The sequence below is a fragment of the Meleagris gallopavo genome, chromosome 1 (genome assembly GCF_905368555.1).
Source record: "Meleagris gallopavo chromosome 1, MGAL_WU_HG_1.1, whole genome shotgun sequence".
NCBI classification, from domain to species: Eukaryota; Metazoa; Chordata; class Aves; order Galliformes; family Phasianidae; genus Meleagris; species Meleagris gallopavo.
In genome coordinates, this window is record NC_139404.1 from 192,473,878 (window position 1) to 192,490,992 (window position 17,115).

Consider the following 17,115-nt stretch of genomic DNA (forward strand, 5'->3'; position numbering starts at 1 on the left):
TGCTCAACAAATTGTCAGCCAAAGAGAGCATGAAGGTAACAAAATTAAATATTTACCTTGCATCTGTCCAATTGTCAGATCTTTATCCAGCCTGTCAACACCTACAATCAAATAAACAGATGTACTGGAGAAATTCCAGGAAGAATATAACTAAGCAGAGCTTTACCAGGCATTGTGAAAGAGAAATTTTGGCATAAAAAGAAAGTGAACCAAACATCACCTTTGACAACCACTAGAACATTTCACGGCTGCACCTCATGATGGTAAAGTGACAGGAAAGAATCTCTGCCTAAGCTGTAAGAACACATCTTTTCCACAGCTTAGAAGCTCATAGAATGGCCTGGGTTGAAAAGGATCACAGTGCTCATCTAGTTTCAACCCCCTGCTATGTGCAGGGTCACCAACCACCAGACCAGGCTGCTCAAGGTTTTTATCTTTCCTACCAGAGCACATGAAGGGCCTACAGCTGGCTGCAGAACATCCATGATTTCAGAGGAAAGTCACACCTCCATCTGTAGGAAAGTAGCAGAGTAGTGGAGGCTGAAGGGCAGCGTGGATCTCCTTTGCTCCTCTTTGCAGTTATACAACAAAAATAAGCATTTAGCACTGTAAAATCCAGTACATCATTTTGTGCCATCTTGATCCTAGAGGCTCTGACCTAATTCCAAATATGCATGGTTCAAACTGACCCGTTTATGATACTTCATGATACACACAACAGCCAGAGTGGAAGAAATGGGTGCACCATTCTGAGAGAAAGACTTGAGCCAAAGGCTGACCTTATTTTTTAAAACACAACTGGGACACCACTGAAGTGAGCTGCTGCTAAATTTAAACCAGATACGTACCAGCTAAAAGCAAAAGCTTTGGAGTTGGACAGCTTAGAAACAGGTTAGATAAGCCCCTGAACCATCCATCCCAGTACTTCTCTGTTTTCGCCAGCTCAATTCGCCACGTGTATAAGTGCTCCTTCTTTGTCTGCAGGGAGGAAAGAGAGCTCTGCATTAGTGATCAGTGGAACAGCTTATGTAAAATGAACTCCATATGGAAGTATGTAAAAATGCTGGCTCCCTCTGGTGGATTGCACACTCTCAGCAGACAAGTTTTTGCTCCTTGTTTTCTGTCCAAATCACAACCAAAGTATACAAATAAGGAGTGAGAAGATCAGCAGGAGCTACACCTATAGACTGAAAGATGACTGCATTTTTCAGGGCATTTAGTTTTCTGCTTTTTGCTGGCATGAATAATTTGTGCACTGTCTGAAAAACAACGGGATAAATCAGCTGTAATGATTTTAGAATCAGAATCACAGAATCACAGAATGGCCTGGGTTGCAAAGGAGCACAGTGCTCACCCACTTCCAACCCCCTGCTGTGTGCAGGTCACCAACCAGCAGCCCAGGCTGCCCAGAGCCACATCCAGCCTGGCCTCGGATGCCTGCAGGGATGGGGCATCCACAGCCTCCTTGGGCAACCTGTTCCACTGCCTCACCACCTTCTGCATGAAAAACTTCCTCCTCACATCCAACCCAAACCTCCCCTGGCTCACTTTAAAACCATTCCCCTTGTCCTGTCACCACCCACCCTCACAAACAGCCGTTCCCCCTCCTGTTTATCCGCTCCCTTCAAGCACTGAAGGCCACACTGAGGTCTCCCTGCAGCCTTCTCTTCTCCAAGCTCAACAAGCCCACTTCCCTCAACCCTTCCTTATAGGAGAGCTGCTCCAGCCCTCTGAACATCTTACTGCCCTCCTCTGGATTCGTTCCAGGAGCTCTGTGTCTTTCTTGTACATGGGGAATCCTCCTTGAGGAACTTACACTCTTAGGCTGCAATTGATTGTACAACCTCCCAAATGCTGACGGGTCTTTGAAATAAGCAAAAATACCACGAAGGCTCAGTACAGAGCACTCCTCGTTCACAAAAGTTGACATTTCAGGTCACGTGCATTCAGAGCACCCGAGGAAAGAAAAACCAAAGACCAAGTGACAACCCATGATGGAATCAATGAGATGAGGCCAAGAAGAAAAACAAAGTCCCAATATCAAGTTTCCACTGAGCTGCTCTCATTTATATCAGAATCATTTGGATAATCATGGGCCAGGGAAGTGCCATGCAAACGTATGCTGAAACACAGCAAGAAATTCCCTACCTCAGTGTCATCTTCCTTCTTCCTTTTGTTGACAGAGACTCCGCCTTCATCATCATCTTCCTCCTCCTCCTCTTCTTCAATAATGCCCTCCACGATGGCTTTAGGACCTTCAGGACTGGCAGCTCCTTCACACCTGTGAAAATAAAACCAAAAACTGATTCCCTTTCCAAAACCAAAAGGTAGCTGAGCCAAAAGCAGTCAGCTATTTCTCAAACACAGGATAAGAAAAATTCTCCCCACAAATTTAAAAGCAGCTGTAGATGAAAACAGCATATGCATCCTAGTGCAAACATCAATGCAAACAGGTATTTAAAACAGGCAGTAATGATCAAACAAGCAACAACAGCTCTTCTTAGCAAAGTACGTGGAGACCTTTGCAAAGGTTTCAGATTCAAAGGATCAGAGTAGCACAAGCAGATCACGTTGACCCCCCAAAACTCACCTTGGAGCATTCCTGGAACACAGAATTAAACCATTTCTAAAAGGAAATGAAAGGCACTGTACTCAGAAGGCAAACCCAATTTAGGCCAACATTTCTGAAAAGACATTAGACAAACACTTCTGTCCTTAATGTGGGCAGAAAGGAAGGCAAAACAAAGAGCACACAATCAGTTGTGGTTAATTTATTTTTTTTTTTAATGCAGCTTTTTGTGGATTCTGCCCCACTGAAATTCTGGGCAGGTTTTCTCCAGGTGCCATAACTACAATTCAGCTGTGGGTATCAGCAGTGATCAAATGAAAAGAAATATATTTCCTAGAAGAAATTTCCATGTTCAGGAGTATTTATGCTCTCCAGTAAAGGTATTTGTAAAACAGAAGAGAAGATTTTAAGAACTTAAAATTAAAACAACATAAAACAACCTACTGTTTGACTTGACCGACCATAGAAACTCTAGCAGATTCCAGATTTCTTATTTGTCCACTTTTTACACTAGAGGAAAAAGGAAGAAAGGCAGATTACTAAATGATTGGTGACTAGCAGACCTAGAAACAGAAGCAAAACCAGATGACTTTACCCAAACCACCTGTGCTCAGGAGTCATTCAGAATGAGTCACACCATATGCCAACTTACAGTGATGGCTGGTGATTCAGGTAACTATGAATCTAAAAGACATATAGGAAGAATGCTAGTGGGGAATTGGAGCAGCTCTTGGATGATCCTTCTCCAACACCAAGCCAACTCCCAGGAAATTAATTATCTTTGTAACCTCTCTTGTCCCATCAATCAGCCAAGGAATTGCTGACAGAACTGCTGAATGATTGAGGCTGGAAGAGACCTCTGAGGATCACCTGGTGGCTCTCTGCTGGACTTTCTCCAGTATGTCCCAGTCTCTTTCATACTGGAGTTGCCCAGACTCAGATCAGCATTCCAGATGTGGCCTCGCCAACGCTGAAGAGAGGGGAAGGTTCACCTCTCCTAAACTGCTGGTGACACTTTTCCTAATGCAGCATCTTAGTGACAAGGGTTCACATTCCATGTGCTGTCCACAAGGACCTTTCCTGCACTCTTTCCAGCTGAGTGCCCCCAGCACAGCCTCCTCCCCAGAGGCAGGGCTCTGCATTCCTTGCTAAACCCCAGGAGGTTCCTCTTAGCCACCTCTCAGCCTGTCCAGGTCCCTGTGGATGGCAGCACAGCCCTCTGGTGAATCAGCCACTCCCCCAGCATTGCATAGCTGGGGATGGGAGAGCCAAAGGAAGAATGTGACAAATGTCACAAGGTTTGCTTCCTTCAGGATTGAAGCTAAAAAAGCCAAGTGATTTTGTAGATTACATAAGCCCACACATTACCTCCACTCAATTGCATTCTCAAGTGACTTGAATGTTTTGGGACGACTCCTTAAGAAGTTCTGCATGCTGTTCAGTGCATCCATGGCTGTACCTAGAAAGAAATATTCTAATTTTTTGACATCTGATGTAATTATTACCATGTTTGCCTATACGGAATCGGCTACCAGGGAAACCTGGTAGTTGGGGTTCAGATTGGATTTAATGCAGTTAAGGAAAATACAGCTTAGCACACCTAGGCCTACATTAGAAAATTAACAAGTAGGACATGTAGAAAAAGCAGCAACCACTCATCAACCATGCATTATGTATATAAAAAAGCCCTCTCCTTGATAACAAGAAAGTTGGTTGCAGCCAAATTCTGAGAACAATAGCAACCACAGATCCCCCCCAGGAGAAGTAAAGGGAGACCCACTAGAAAGACTATTTCACACAGATAACTTCTGTTAAGAGAATATAACTGGCATATATTTAAGAAATGGCTAAACTTTGTGTGTTCAGGAATTTAGGGGATAAGAATAAAAAGACGAGCACGAAAGAAAGAACCATATCCAAGCATAAACAGCCTTACCTTCCACAACATCTATCATGCACAGACCCAGTAAACTTGGCACCAGGTTTGCAACTGCTGTGTGCACTGCAATGGCACCACCCATGCTGTGCCCAATCAGCATGATAGGGGGAGGAAGGTCTCCATACAAAGCTTCAACCACGTTTCCAACGTCTCTGCCAAAAGAAGGTGAAAGAATGGTCAGCATCTCTACCTTGATATATTTCTGAAGGAAAAAATACAGATCCAAGATAGCTGTCTGGCTCCAAATTTTCTCTTATCTAACCCACACACCACTGGGACAAGTTTATGGTCTTATCACTGTGCAGCTCCATTTAGCCACCAACATAGGAAATCATTTAAGCTGATACTTTCCTGAACAAGCATGCTGTTTTCCTTTTTATAAACAGAAAGGGCTTTGTTTTTTTTAATTCCCAAAGAGAACCTTTTGGATTGACATCAGTTGGTAGGAGTTTTAAATGGAAGGTGAGAAAAGCCTTGCATTCTTTTGCACGGAAACACAGGCTAAAAAAGTCACAGCTCTAAAAGGAGAAAAATTTTGCAATTAAATAGAGAAAAATAGCCAAGCTCTATGGATGGAGGCAAAGATAAACAGCACTGAACACAAGCAAAGGTTCAGATTCTCACTGGAGTACAATAGTACAAGGCAAGCAGAGATTTCCCCTTCTCTTCCATAGGGCACCTGCTTTAAGCTGAAGCTGTTACTGCTGTATACAAATATTTGCTGCCACAATTCACAAAAAGTCAAAATAGCAGCATGGCTAAAGAGCAAAGAGCTCTTCCTCAGAGCTTACTGAGGAGCACAGTACTTTAAAGTAGCCTCAGAGGTGCCAAAATGGGCTTTCCATTCAAAGAACACCAGAGCAAGCTTGCACCCAGTAAACCATAAGTCAAAAGAAAGGCTGAGTAGTTTGTCTGCTCTGTCAAGGAGAACACAACCAGAGGATTTAATAAAAGATTAAAACTATGATGTAAAGCTCCCATTTAAAGGCTAACAAGGAATAAACTTTAAGCTCACTTCTAAGAGGACAGAGAAGTTTAGAAACAAAAGGCAACTTGTTTTCCTCCACGGTAGTGCTGTTGCAGATGTAAAAAATCCCAATTATTTCGTACAGCAGCTCCTTAGGACAGTGATGTACCAGGATCTGACAAGCTGTGAGCAGCAGCAATAAGGTATACAATGGAAGTCAGAATGCATTTCACACATGGCCTCCCCACAACAAATCCAGCAGATTTGTTCATAGGAAGGTTACAAAGTCCTTCCTGGTTTAATTGTAGTCATAGGAAAGACACTCTTTGTACTCAATGTAGACATAACAAGACTTGCTTAGTAGGAACTGCTTGCTTTTCTGCAGTTTGTGAAGAAGGGGATTTGCATCCCAAAGCAGGTCAGGACAGTCTGTAAAACCAACTTGATTATGTGACCCATGCTGGGGAGATGCCTCCAGTCCAGTCATAGAATGATAGAATGGCCTGGGTTGCAAAGGAGCACAGTGCTCATCCAGTTCCAACCCCCTGCTGTGTGCAGGTCACCAACCAGCAGCCCAGGCTGCCCAGAGCCACATCCAGCCTGGCCCTGAATGCCTCCAGGCATGGGGCATCCACAACATCCAAGGCAGATACACTCTGACTGCTCAAAAGCAGAAGAACCACCACCAAACTGGTGCCTTCAAGCTAAAATGCTTAGATCAGTCATGTCTGAGGAAGGCTTTTTCCCTTCTATTAGGATATCTCCAATAAGTGTTACTGAGCAGTGCATGTTTAAAGTGCTCACTGCAGTGAAGCTGCTGATCTGTAAAGTGGCTTTATAACTAAGGGGAGATCCAAAGAATGAAATACAACTGTGAAACTGTGAAATACAACTCAGCTGGCAGAGGTATAATTCTAAAGAAATTTTAAAGCTGTCCCAACGCAGAAGGAAAAGAAGCAAAAGCTACCAGAATTATGTGAAATGAAACCATCTTCCAGTTCCCTTGAATGAAGGTTGAGTGTCCTCCACTGTTTACTGTTTAATCAAGAAAAGAAAATAGATATGTGGAAAGTGAAGTACTGAGGGGAGCACATAAGCTTCCTTACTTTGACATTGTCTCCGCAGACAAATCTTCAGGATTCCTAACTTTTGTTTCTCCTGAAAGAACAAAACAAGTTCCTGTAAGCTGAAAATCTTCAGACCTCTCAGGATGTGGAGCAGAAACGTACAAAGCTTTCTGGCACAGTTAGAAAAGACTCCATTTCAGTTATCATGAATAATTAAGGAACCCAGAATTAACAGAAACTCTTGGTACTTTGTCACATTATGGCTTAGGGGCAGGAACAGTCATGGGGAGTGTTTCCATGTGAACAATGTACCTCACAACTGAACAACACACTTTATTTCTAATGGTAAAGACCTCCTTTAGGTTATGAAAATATAGAGGAGGGGTTGCTGCCAACATGCAGGAAGAAGCAAGCCCACCATCACCCTGCACAAAGGCACAGGGAGCTGAGGGTGCTCATATATGGGGTTACATCACTTCACCCATCCCTGCCACTGAATAAAAAAAATAAGGATGCCTTCAGGATAATTTCTCAGTCATTTTGGGAAGGATTCCTTACATCTCTTTTAAAAGGCAAGTCAGCAATGTGCTTACATGATATTTAAATTCCTTTATTTATTGTACTTACCATGGCCTCGGAGATCTAAAGCCACAATCCTGCACTGAATCCTGCTGATGATTGCAGACTGCAAGGAAAAAGACAACAGAATTTGCAAAGTGCCACATCTCATCTGCAAAAGGATTAGCATCATTAAGCACGGACTGAACAGCAGCAAGGACTGGCATGGAGGGACAGAACCTCCACTCCCAACAGCTGAACCTGCAGCTCCCACAAAAACACCCCACACGAGCTACCCTCAGTTAACCAGAGCTCCATCCTTCCTACCATTGTTCACATCATCTCTGAGAAGAACGTGTATTTTATTGTGCTTTAAGATATCTTGTGCTTCCCAGGAAAGCGAATTCAAGTCCTGTAGCAGAAGTTCAGATGCTGAAGCAATGCTCCCCTCTTTCCCAAGCCACAAATGTTCCAAAATTAGCCCCAGCTATACAGCAGCCATGAAGATGAAGCAGCTGCCTTGCAGCACTTATTCACTTGGATCTTACAGAATGGAACTTTACAGTAATGTTGGAATGTACAAAATTGATTAGTCCAAAGATGTTGAAGGGGAACAAGGGAGGAATCTTTTTAAAGCAAGGCGATGATGGCTCTATTTGTTGCTGACAGCTCAATTTGCATAAGTTATTTCAGGCATCACAGTGATTAAACAGCCTTCTTTGTTGGAAGGAAGAATTTTGTGTTAAAGAATCATTGATTATTTAAATATCAGCCCCGGTAGGAGTGGGAGAATTTGTTGAGGGACTGTTAATACAACCACCCACATAAGGGGCAGATCTGAAAGGCAACCAGTCCTCCCATTTGGTTGTTCAGCTCAACTCCTAAATGAGTGCAGTAGTTGCAACTCAAACAGCCACAAGTTCATATTTCAGACCCCAAAAGTCACCCCAACACCTCAATTTGCAAGCTGCTTATGCTCCTAAGCAATGACTTAACTCAGCAATGAGATGCCTTCTGCTAAAGATCAAACCATTGTCATCAGAGAGTGAGGAAAGAGGATCACCAACATGACATGACAGAATGGGAAGCTGTCCAGCACCCTGAGTTGTATCCAAACAGAAATATTTTGGGCAAGAGAAGCACAAGCAGATCAGGCAGGAATTTGCCAGGCCAGTAAGCAAAAGAAGAAAGCAGCACTCTGGCTCTGCAGGCTATTCTTCTATTTATAGATTGGGGCACTCAGTGCCTCCCAGTTTGGGATTTTCATGTTTGGTTGTTCTTTTGGGTGTGAATTTTATAAATATATATAATAATATATAATAATAATAATAATAAATTCTTTTGTTTAGTACTTTAAGCATTAAGTTTAATACCTGGCTTAATTGCTTAGGACAGACGTTATTTTCAACACACCCACAGGAAATAATTTAATACCAGCTGCATAAAGGCATAGCTAATTATTGTGCCCACTTCTTTCCCCAAAAGCACAGTCAGATTTGTGCTTCTCACCCAGGGAAACCTATGTTACCTTTGTCAGCTGCCAGCAGTAACACCAAAAGCCCAAAAAGCACAGTGTTATAATGGCAGTCACTCCCCTAAATCCAACAAGCTTCAGATTTAAGTGTGAAAAGGGTTTGCTACTAAAAATAAGAATTCTAGAGAGGGTGGTGGCAGCTTGTAGGATGATGTTCAGAAAAATGTGGCTTCATACATCTGCCTCTGGTTAAAAGCAATGGTCTTCAATCCAACTTTTCCAAGGCTCCTGGAAACTGTGACCAAAAACAATTACTTGACCATCTTGGCAACCAATGATCTACAAGCAGGTAAGGACAGGATTTAGTAAGAAAGAGATTTAAGACAAAGTTCAGCAGTTTCTGAAGACACACAACTGCACCAGTCTCTGGGTCAGCTACAGCTGCAGACATAGATGAACTAAGCTAGGTGTCAAACTGCCATTCCATACCAAAATTGCAGCCCACTTCAGGAGGCATTTTTTGGATGTCTTGTCATAGCACACAGTGGTTTACCCGTGGGTTACACCATAAGGATTACGCAGAGGTAGCAGACACCTTGGGAATTCAGCAGTTGGTATTAATTCCTGCAAAGAGCTCATTCTTGTTACATGCATGACATAATAGTAGGCACAGAAGAGATACTGGATATGAGGAAAATTTTCTTCTCTGTAAGACTGGTGATGCACAGCACAGGCTGCCCAGGGAGGTGGTGGAGTCACTGTTCCTGGAAGTGTTCCAGAACCACAGAGATGTGGCCATGGCTCAGCAGGCAGGCTGGGGATGGGTTGGACTCAAGGATCCTACAGTCTTTTCCAACCTCCATGATTCTATGATTCTGAGGTCCCATATAGAAATAACAGATACTTCAAGAGATTTTAGTTTATTTTACCTGCAATCCTTTAAATTTTCTTCCCTGGCTCTGGTTTTGTTGTTTTTTAGCTCGCTTTTTTTTTTTTTTTAAACAAAGGAACAGGTTTGGGGATGGTACTTTGGTTCCATCAGCCCATGTGCTTGCTCCTATTGCTACAACTTCTGTCCATGTTTCAGAGAGCAGCAAATGAGATTCCTTGAACAGGCTCTCAACCATGCAAAGTAAGAGTGTTATGATGAGATAGAAGTGTTGAAAATTGGAAAGCAGCCTTCCAAAAATAAAAATTAAAAAAAAAAAAAACAAAACCAAACCCATGGGTACACTGTGATAGATTTGCCTTAACGCTTCATTAAAACATGCAAGTTATGTGGAAGTTTGGGAAGCTGCTGGTAATTAGTGGCCTAGACAATACACCTTTGCATGTCTAATATATATTCTTAGATGACCTGAGTCAGATGCATACCAGGAGATCATAACACTGTTTTCTGCATTAATTTTCTCTACATTTAAACACAACTGAATGGTTAGCAGCCATCCGTGCTTACAGGACTACATTTGCATAAGTATCTATCTCCATAAATCACAAGTTTACTTACAGTAAATACAGCCCAGGAAAGAGCAGAATGGCCTCCACCATGTAAGAGCAGTAAGACAGGTCCCTCCAGTCCGCTTTTGTAAATTCGAAAAGTGTACGAACAGTTAAGGAGACTTCATGGTTAGATTTCAGATTCTGCAATCACAGTGTTTTGTTCCTATGCTTGAGTTCTCAAGGCCTCCTTCCTGCCTCTGTGCAATGGGTTTGGACAAAAAAACCAGGACAAAACTGAGCTTGTTTTAAAATTTCAGAGTTCTTTTCCTGTTGTGCAGGACTTCCCCTCCTCTGGAACCTACACATCTCATGCCTAAACCTTTTCTCCTCTTCCTGCAACAACAAAGAGGAAAACTAAACCTTACTAATAGGTGCTACGAAGCATGTAATTCTAATGTGGAGTGTTTTCCATTAGATTTAAGATGAAAAGTCAGGCAAGCCAGAACACAAGATGTTTTAGGGCAGCACAACCACTCTCTGGCATATACATTCATAAAGAAGCTTCACAGAACCCACCTCACCACGACCTACCAGAAGGAAGCCCTTGCTGCTGTTAAAGGTCACAGGGTAACACAATAAATCCTAAATAACAGACTTGCTTGAACTGAAGGTGCCCATGTCCATCACCTATCCAAACAGATCCATTACCCTTTGAACTACTTATAAAGCCTCAGGTGTGCGTGTGATGCTTCACAAGGAATGCAGACATGGGGCACATCACAAAGAATTCATAGCTGGAATTGGACAAGCAGACTTAATGAGAATATGAAATAATGAATGGGTGAGTAAAACAACAAGAAAGTCTTTCACATTTTCAAGCATCATATGCTATTGGCAAAGGAGAAGTAATTGAAGTGTTATAGGGGTTGAAATAGTTTGGAAATCAGGTTTTCTTAATGGATAGACCAAAGCAGGATGTGCACACTTAGAAATTATAAAACTATTCAAACTACAGGGTTTGTGTTACTTAAACACAGATAAAACAATCCTCACTTTGCAAAAAGAAGAGCTGGAAGTACCTCTTGTGCCACTTCTGTCAGAAGTATAGGCAGCTACAGGACACCTGGGAAGCCCTATGTCCCACACTATTTTTCAGGGGGCTCCCAGTTAGCACCCAGCTGTTGCTGGGTGGGTGCAGGAAGCCTGTGAATGGGACACCCAAAGCCAACTCACAGCCTTTGCCTCCTTTCCAGAGGTACCTAGACAAGGTCTGAGTACCTGAGCAATGGGACCAGGTGAGCCTCATGAGGTTCAGCAAAACCAAGTGCAAGGTCTTGCACCTGGGTCAAGGCAACTCTTACTACCAATACAAGCTGGGGGATGAAAGGATTGAGCACAGTCCTGTCAAAAAAGACCTGGGGGTACAGGTGGATGGCAAGCTGGACATGAGCCAGCACTGTGCCAACCGTTTCCCCCTGTCCTGCTGTTATCTCCCCTTTCCAAGAGCTGACTCCCCTCCTGTCTGCAGGCTCCCTTTAGGTCCTGCAGGCTGCACTGAGGTCACCCTGCAGCTTCTCTTCTCCATGCTGAACAAGCCCAGCTCCCTCAGCCTGTCTTTGCAGGGAGGTGCTGCAGCCTCTGCTCATCTTTGTGGCTCCTCTGGACCCTCTCCAACAGCTCCCTGTCTTTCTTGTCCTGGGGGCTCCAGCCCTGGACGCAGTGCTGCAGATGGGGCCTCAGGAGGGCAGAGTAGAGAGGGACAATCCCCTCCTGGTCCTGAAATGAGCCAGCACTGTGCCCTTGCAGCCCAGGAAGCTAATGGTATCCTAGGCTGCATCCAAAGCAGCACAGCCAGCAGGTCAGGGAGGTGATCCTGCCTCTCTGCTCTGTGCTGTGAGGCCTCACCTGGAGCACTGCATCCAAATGTGGAGTCCTCAGTGCAGGAGAGACGTGGAGCTGTTGGAGAGCATTCAGAAGAGGGCCACAAAAATGATCCCAGGGGTGGAACAGCTCTCCTACGAGGACAGGCTGAGAGCTGGGGCTGTGCAGATGGAGAAGAGAAGGGAAGGCTGCGAGGTGAGCTGAGAGCAGCCTGTCAGCATCTAAAGGGGAGCAACAGGAAAGAAGGGGACAGGCTCTTGAGCAGAGTCTGTGCTGGCAGAACAAGGGGAAATGTTCTGGTTTGCTTTTTTTAATATATATATTTATATTTTTATACATAAAGCGCCTATCACTTGATTGATAAACATTCTTTGGAACCATTTTGATGGCAGGGGTAAGAACAGGAGTCAGCCTGTTAGTACCTCAGCATTTCTGTTTCCAACCAATTGAAAAAAAAAAATAAAATAAAAGCCACAAGACTTTGCTGCCAGCCTGGCATGCTGGCGTTTAATACTGCTACTCCATCAGGGTTGGAGGGAGACTTATTGTGAATGGCAACAGTTTGCACTGTGACTTCTCCACGACAGTAGATTTAGGTTGGATCTAAGGAAAAAGCCTTTTACAATGAGGATGGTGAGGCAATGAAAAAGGCTGCCCAGAGATGTGGTGGATGCTCCATCCCTCGAGACCTTCAGGCAAGGCTATCAGGCCCTGGGCAACCTGATCTAGCCTTGGTGTCCCTGTGCAGTGCAGGGGAGTTGGGCTAGATGGCCTTCACAGGTCCCTTCCAACTCTTAAGGACCATATGATTCAAACTGAGCATATCAAAGAGGATTACAGCCACCAGCTGGATTAGTCCATAACAGAAAGACTTACAAAAAGGAGTCAGCTTGAAGAGAAGTATAAAAGCACTACAAACATTTGGAAAAGGAGCATGGATCTTGGAGATCAATAACCAAAAACTAGTTTGACATAGCTGGACATCTTCCTGCTGGCACCACCACATCTGTCTGGAACAGGGAGAGAAGTTTCCCTGTCTGCACATCAAATTGGGGTGCAACAGATAGCAACCCACTCTCCCTGGGGATGCATGTATCTTTGTATGTACAGGAACAGAACCTAGAAGTTTACTTGCAGAAGGATCTTGGGAAATCTGTAGGTATTAACTTTCTTTTAGAGTTGAGGCTCATGTATTGTACTGCTGATACTGAATCTGAATGTACAGTTTAATGATTTCCAGTTAACTGTCTTAATAAAACTTAATACAAATCAATAATCATCAATCCTGATACAGTTTCAACTACGTGAACTAAGGAGTTCCTTGCATGCAAAATACCTTACTGAGCAGTTGGAATTACTCACTGAAATTAGTGATTACTACTGCAAAAGAATCAATCCCATGAACCAGCCTTGCTGGTTGGAATGCTTTGATTGCTGATCCATACAAAAAGGGAAAAAAAGAAGATGAGATGAGAAGAAATACTTGAAAAGTTGAAGGGAACCCCAATAAACTCAGCCACGTGATGCTACCCCAGTCACTGAGAACAGAAAAGTCTTAATCTGAATAAAAGGATATATCCTTGCCAGTTTCATTTTCCACCACCACGTCCTCCATAGATTCAAAGTACTGGCTCCAAAGCACTGGGGAGAAGTCACGCTTTCTTCCAGGGCTGAAAGAAAAAACAACTCCATAGGTAAGAGGTATTACAATTAGTCTTTTGTTGTAATTGGCATACATTGAAGAGAATATACCAGTGTTACACAGCAACTTGGAATTGGAAGCAAGTGATATGCAAGTGAAATTCCCTTACAATATCATGGATTTTGGAGTCAGTGAGGAAATGTCTTTTTTAATCATGGTTCCTATTGAGGAGATCAGAAGAACAAATGTGAAAACTAATGGAGACAGAATGAGAATACTTCATCACAAAGCAATACCAAGGAAGGCCAAGCAATAGCAATTAAGACTACACACCAACATCGAGGGAAAAGTAAAAAGGAGCAGGGCAAATATTTAAAGATCCCATCACAGTACCATCTCTCAATTTGCAACAGCTACAGATGACACCTTCCAAAAGTCAGCAGCGGTCTGACTGCATGGAATGGTCCTTCTCTAGTCCTAATGGGAGCAATATGGTGCTGACATGACTGGGAGAGCAGGAAGTCATCCAAAATATGACTCAGTCCATGAATCATAATTTAAAAAAAAAGGGAATGCCCTTCTCAGAAGTCACCTTGACACCACAGCTTTGAAATGTAAAGTGTCAACTATGTGCTACAGGATGCTACCAATCTAGCGTGGGATCTCAGAATGAAGCATCTTATTAAAAGTCAAATTAGTACTTGTTGGGAGACTTGGGAACTTGCTGAGAACTTTCCTACAAACCCCCTCAAATTTCAGAAGAAATATCATTCAAAGTCAAACTGTCCTAAAAAAGCAGGATCTGTAAAAACCATAGAATGATAGAACAGCCTGGGTTGCAAAGGAGCACAGTGCTCATCCAGCTCCAACCCCCTGCTGTATGCAGGTCACCAACCAGCAGCCCAGGCTGCCCAGAGCCACATCCAGCCTGGCCTTGAATGCCTCCAGATTTGGGGCATCCACAGCCTCCTTGGGCAACCTGTTCCAGTGCCTCACCACCCTCTGCATGAAAAACTTCCTCCTCACATCCAACCCAAACCTCCCCTGCCTCACTTTCAAACCATTCCCCTTGTCCTGTCACCACCCACCCTCACAAACAGCCGTTCCCCCTCCTTTTCATCCACTCCCTTCAAGTACTGGAAGGCCACACTGAGGTCTCCTTGCAGCCTTTTCTTCTCCAAGCTGAGAAAAACTTTTAAAGTTTAGGACCATAACGACAAGACTGCACATCAGATGCTGATAAGAATGGGCTTCCAGGCTCCAGCAGGCACTTGTTCCCAGGTTAATCAGAAAATAACCCAAGTTGGAGGGACCCATAAGGATCACCAAGTCCAATACTATATAATTACAGTAACTCATGGTGTTGTGGATCGTGATCTTAGTGGTCTTTTCCAACCTTAATGACCTATAACTAATACTGCAACCCATGACCATGACTTGCAGTGGTGAGATCTGGGGACCAGGGCTACTAAAACAAAGCCTGGGTCTCCCAGTAACACATTTCCAAAACACAAATCACAATCTTTATTCCTCACACACAGAGATTCAACCCCTCTTTATAATCAAGACTAATTTCTGCCACAGTTTGTTGACAAGTACATCACAAAACACAGCAACTAATGATGCCTCAAATTAGCAGCACCGATTTCAGGCTGCACCCAGCACCTTGGGGATGCAATTCTCCTAAATTATTGGGTGAACACAGATGTGTTCTGTGGACATTACACAACCCAGGACTCTCAAAGATGCCCAGCTGACGAGCCAATTTATTCTTTGCTTCCATCAAAAGGTGCAGCTGTGCCCTCTCCTTGTACCCCCATTACTGAAGAAAGGCTCTGCAATAAGAATTTTCCCAATGACTCAGTTGATGTGAAATCTGTTTCCTCAGCTGAACGAATATACCCATTTGCTAAGGCTAAAAGAGTAGTGTTTAATTTTGGCAGTGACATAATCAAGCAAGATTCAAGCCTAGTACACAGGATGAGTAACAGTGCACCATTTTAACAGCCTTTTTGCATTGAATCTCTTCTGGGGGAGGCAATCAGCACACAATACGGAAATCAGGCATGGGCGTGGGGGTGAAAGACCTTCACAGAATAAAATCTCTTCCATTGAAGGAAGTTTCCCCTGAATTCCTGGCTTCCTAAAGAAAGAGAAATGAACACACAAAGCACCTTTTCAGTTCTGTAAAAATAAAACTCCTATTTCCCCATGATATTTCTAGAATGAGAAACATAAAACAACCACCCCCTGAATATTCCAAGTTCACTTCTGTGGGTTTCCAGACTTTGGTATTCTTGTCAAACTTCAGTTAAATAAAAGATGTCACACACATATGTATGTAAACTCAGAAAATCTCTTCTACTGCCTCGGTTTAATTTCCTTCCAAAACAATATCTAATGATAACCTTTATAAGCCAAGACTTGGCATGAAATGAAGTCAACTCAGATGACTGATATGAGCTTCAAGGTTGGATATTAGAGCAAGATTCTCCTCACAACAGCAATAATGCACTGGCACAGCTGCCACCAGGGAGGTGGGGGAGTCACTGCCCCTGGAGGTGGTCAGGAACCATGGATATGTGGCACTGAAGGACGTGGTCAACAGACTTGGTGGGGATGGCCTTGAGGATCTTGGAGTTCTTTTCCAACCTTAATGATTCAGTGATTCTAAGGTACCTGAGTTCCAATGGTTTATCATCTAAGACAACAAGAACTGGTATGATGAGAGAAAGTAAAGCTCCATCCATGCCATAACGTGGCACCAAGAGTGCTCTGGAAAGGTTTAAGGAAGGAGCAGGGTATGACATGCCTCCAAATTTTCACCATGGGATCTCCAGAGGCTGCATCCTCAGCACTGTGCTGCACTAATGGAGGACAGATGCCATTAGTTTGTCACATAAAATTCCAGTCAGATCTACTTCCACAGCACCTGTGACAAAAGTGCCACAAGTTAATTAGGCTGTCAGAAAAAGCAGTACTTTGTTTGCTTTTAATCCCACACTATCAGTGTCTTTGCCTGTTCTCTACAATATTAATGACTATACAAACCCCTATCACATTTTTCCTGTTTGGCCACGTGCTTTTCCAGCTGAGAGTCTTGCTTTATTCATTTTCTCCTTGCCTGGATGCCACCCCAGCCCCCATCAAGCTCTCTGGACCATTTCTGGTTCTTGCTGGAGATGGAGCAAACAGCCCACAGCTTGGATAATTTCCCATCTCCTGTTGTTGTTAACTGCTATAGAAAAACAAGTTTCATCACCCTTTAAAAATCCCACATTTCGGTGCTGTCAGGTTTCCCTACAGCACTTTATTGCTGGTTTAAGGTTTGACTGTTCTCAATAATTCAATGTGATGGGCAGATATCATTATCCAGCTGGCTATGCTCCTTCCAGTGTGATCCATACATCTGGTTAACAACAGGAACTCCCTGTAAACTCCCCTTCATTGTGAGATGAGATAGTTTGCAAGTGTTAGTTCCTAGGTTGAACAAGAAGAATTCCCAAAGCAAGTCTCACTTGGCTAACAGCAAAACACCCCCAGGTTTGTAGAATAACACACAGGAACTTCCTTACACA

The 17,115-nt window shown here is 43.4% G+C and overlaps 1 protein-coding gene across 3 annotated transcripts in view; it reads right to left on the reverse strand.

Annotated features, from left to right (window-relative positions):
* PPME1 (protein phosphatase methylesterase 1) overlaps nt 1-17,115 on the reverse strand; it is a 31,578-nt gene that overhangs the window by 6,584 nt on the left and 7,879 nt on the right. For 2 of the 3 annotated variants that reach the window (XR_014881203.1, XM_085216623.1), the window contains exons 2-12: nt 13,471-13,565; nt 10,082-10,173; nt 7,170-7,227; nt 6,582-6,633; nt 4,506-4,660; nt 3,938-4,028; nt 3,014-3,079; nt 2,591-2,626; nt 2,149-2,281; nt 849-978; nt 57-101 (exon numbers count right to left, since the gene is read on the reverse strand). Coding sequence is in view for 2 of the 3 variants with exons in the window: in XM_085216623.1 (XP_085072749.1) it covers nt 57-101; nt 849-978; nt 2,149-2,281; nt 2,591-2,626; nt 3,014-3,079; nt 3,938-4,028; nt 4,506-4,660; nt 6,582-6,633; nt 7,170-7,227; nt 10,082-10,173; nt 13,471-13,565 (953 nt within the window). In the remaining variant the exon portion in view is untranslated. The remainder of the gene's footprint in view (nt 1-56; nt 102-848; nt 979-2,148; nt 2,282-2,590; nt 2,627-3,013; nt 3,080-3,937; nt 4,029-4,505; nt 4,661-6,581; nt 6,634-7,169; nt 7,228-10,081; nt 10,174-13,470; nt 13,566-17,115) is intronic. The other variant, XM_085216624.1, reaches the window with a different exon arrangement.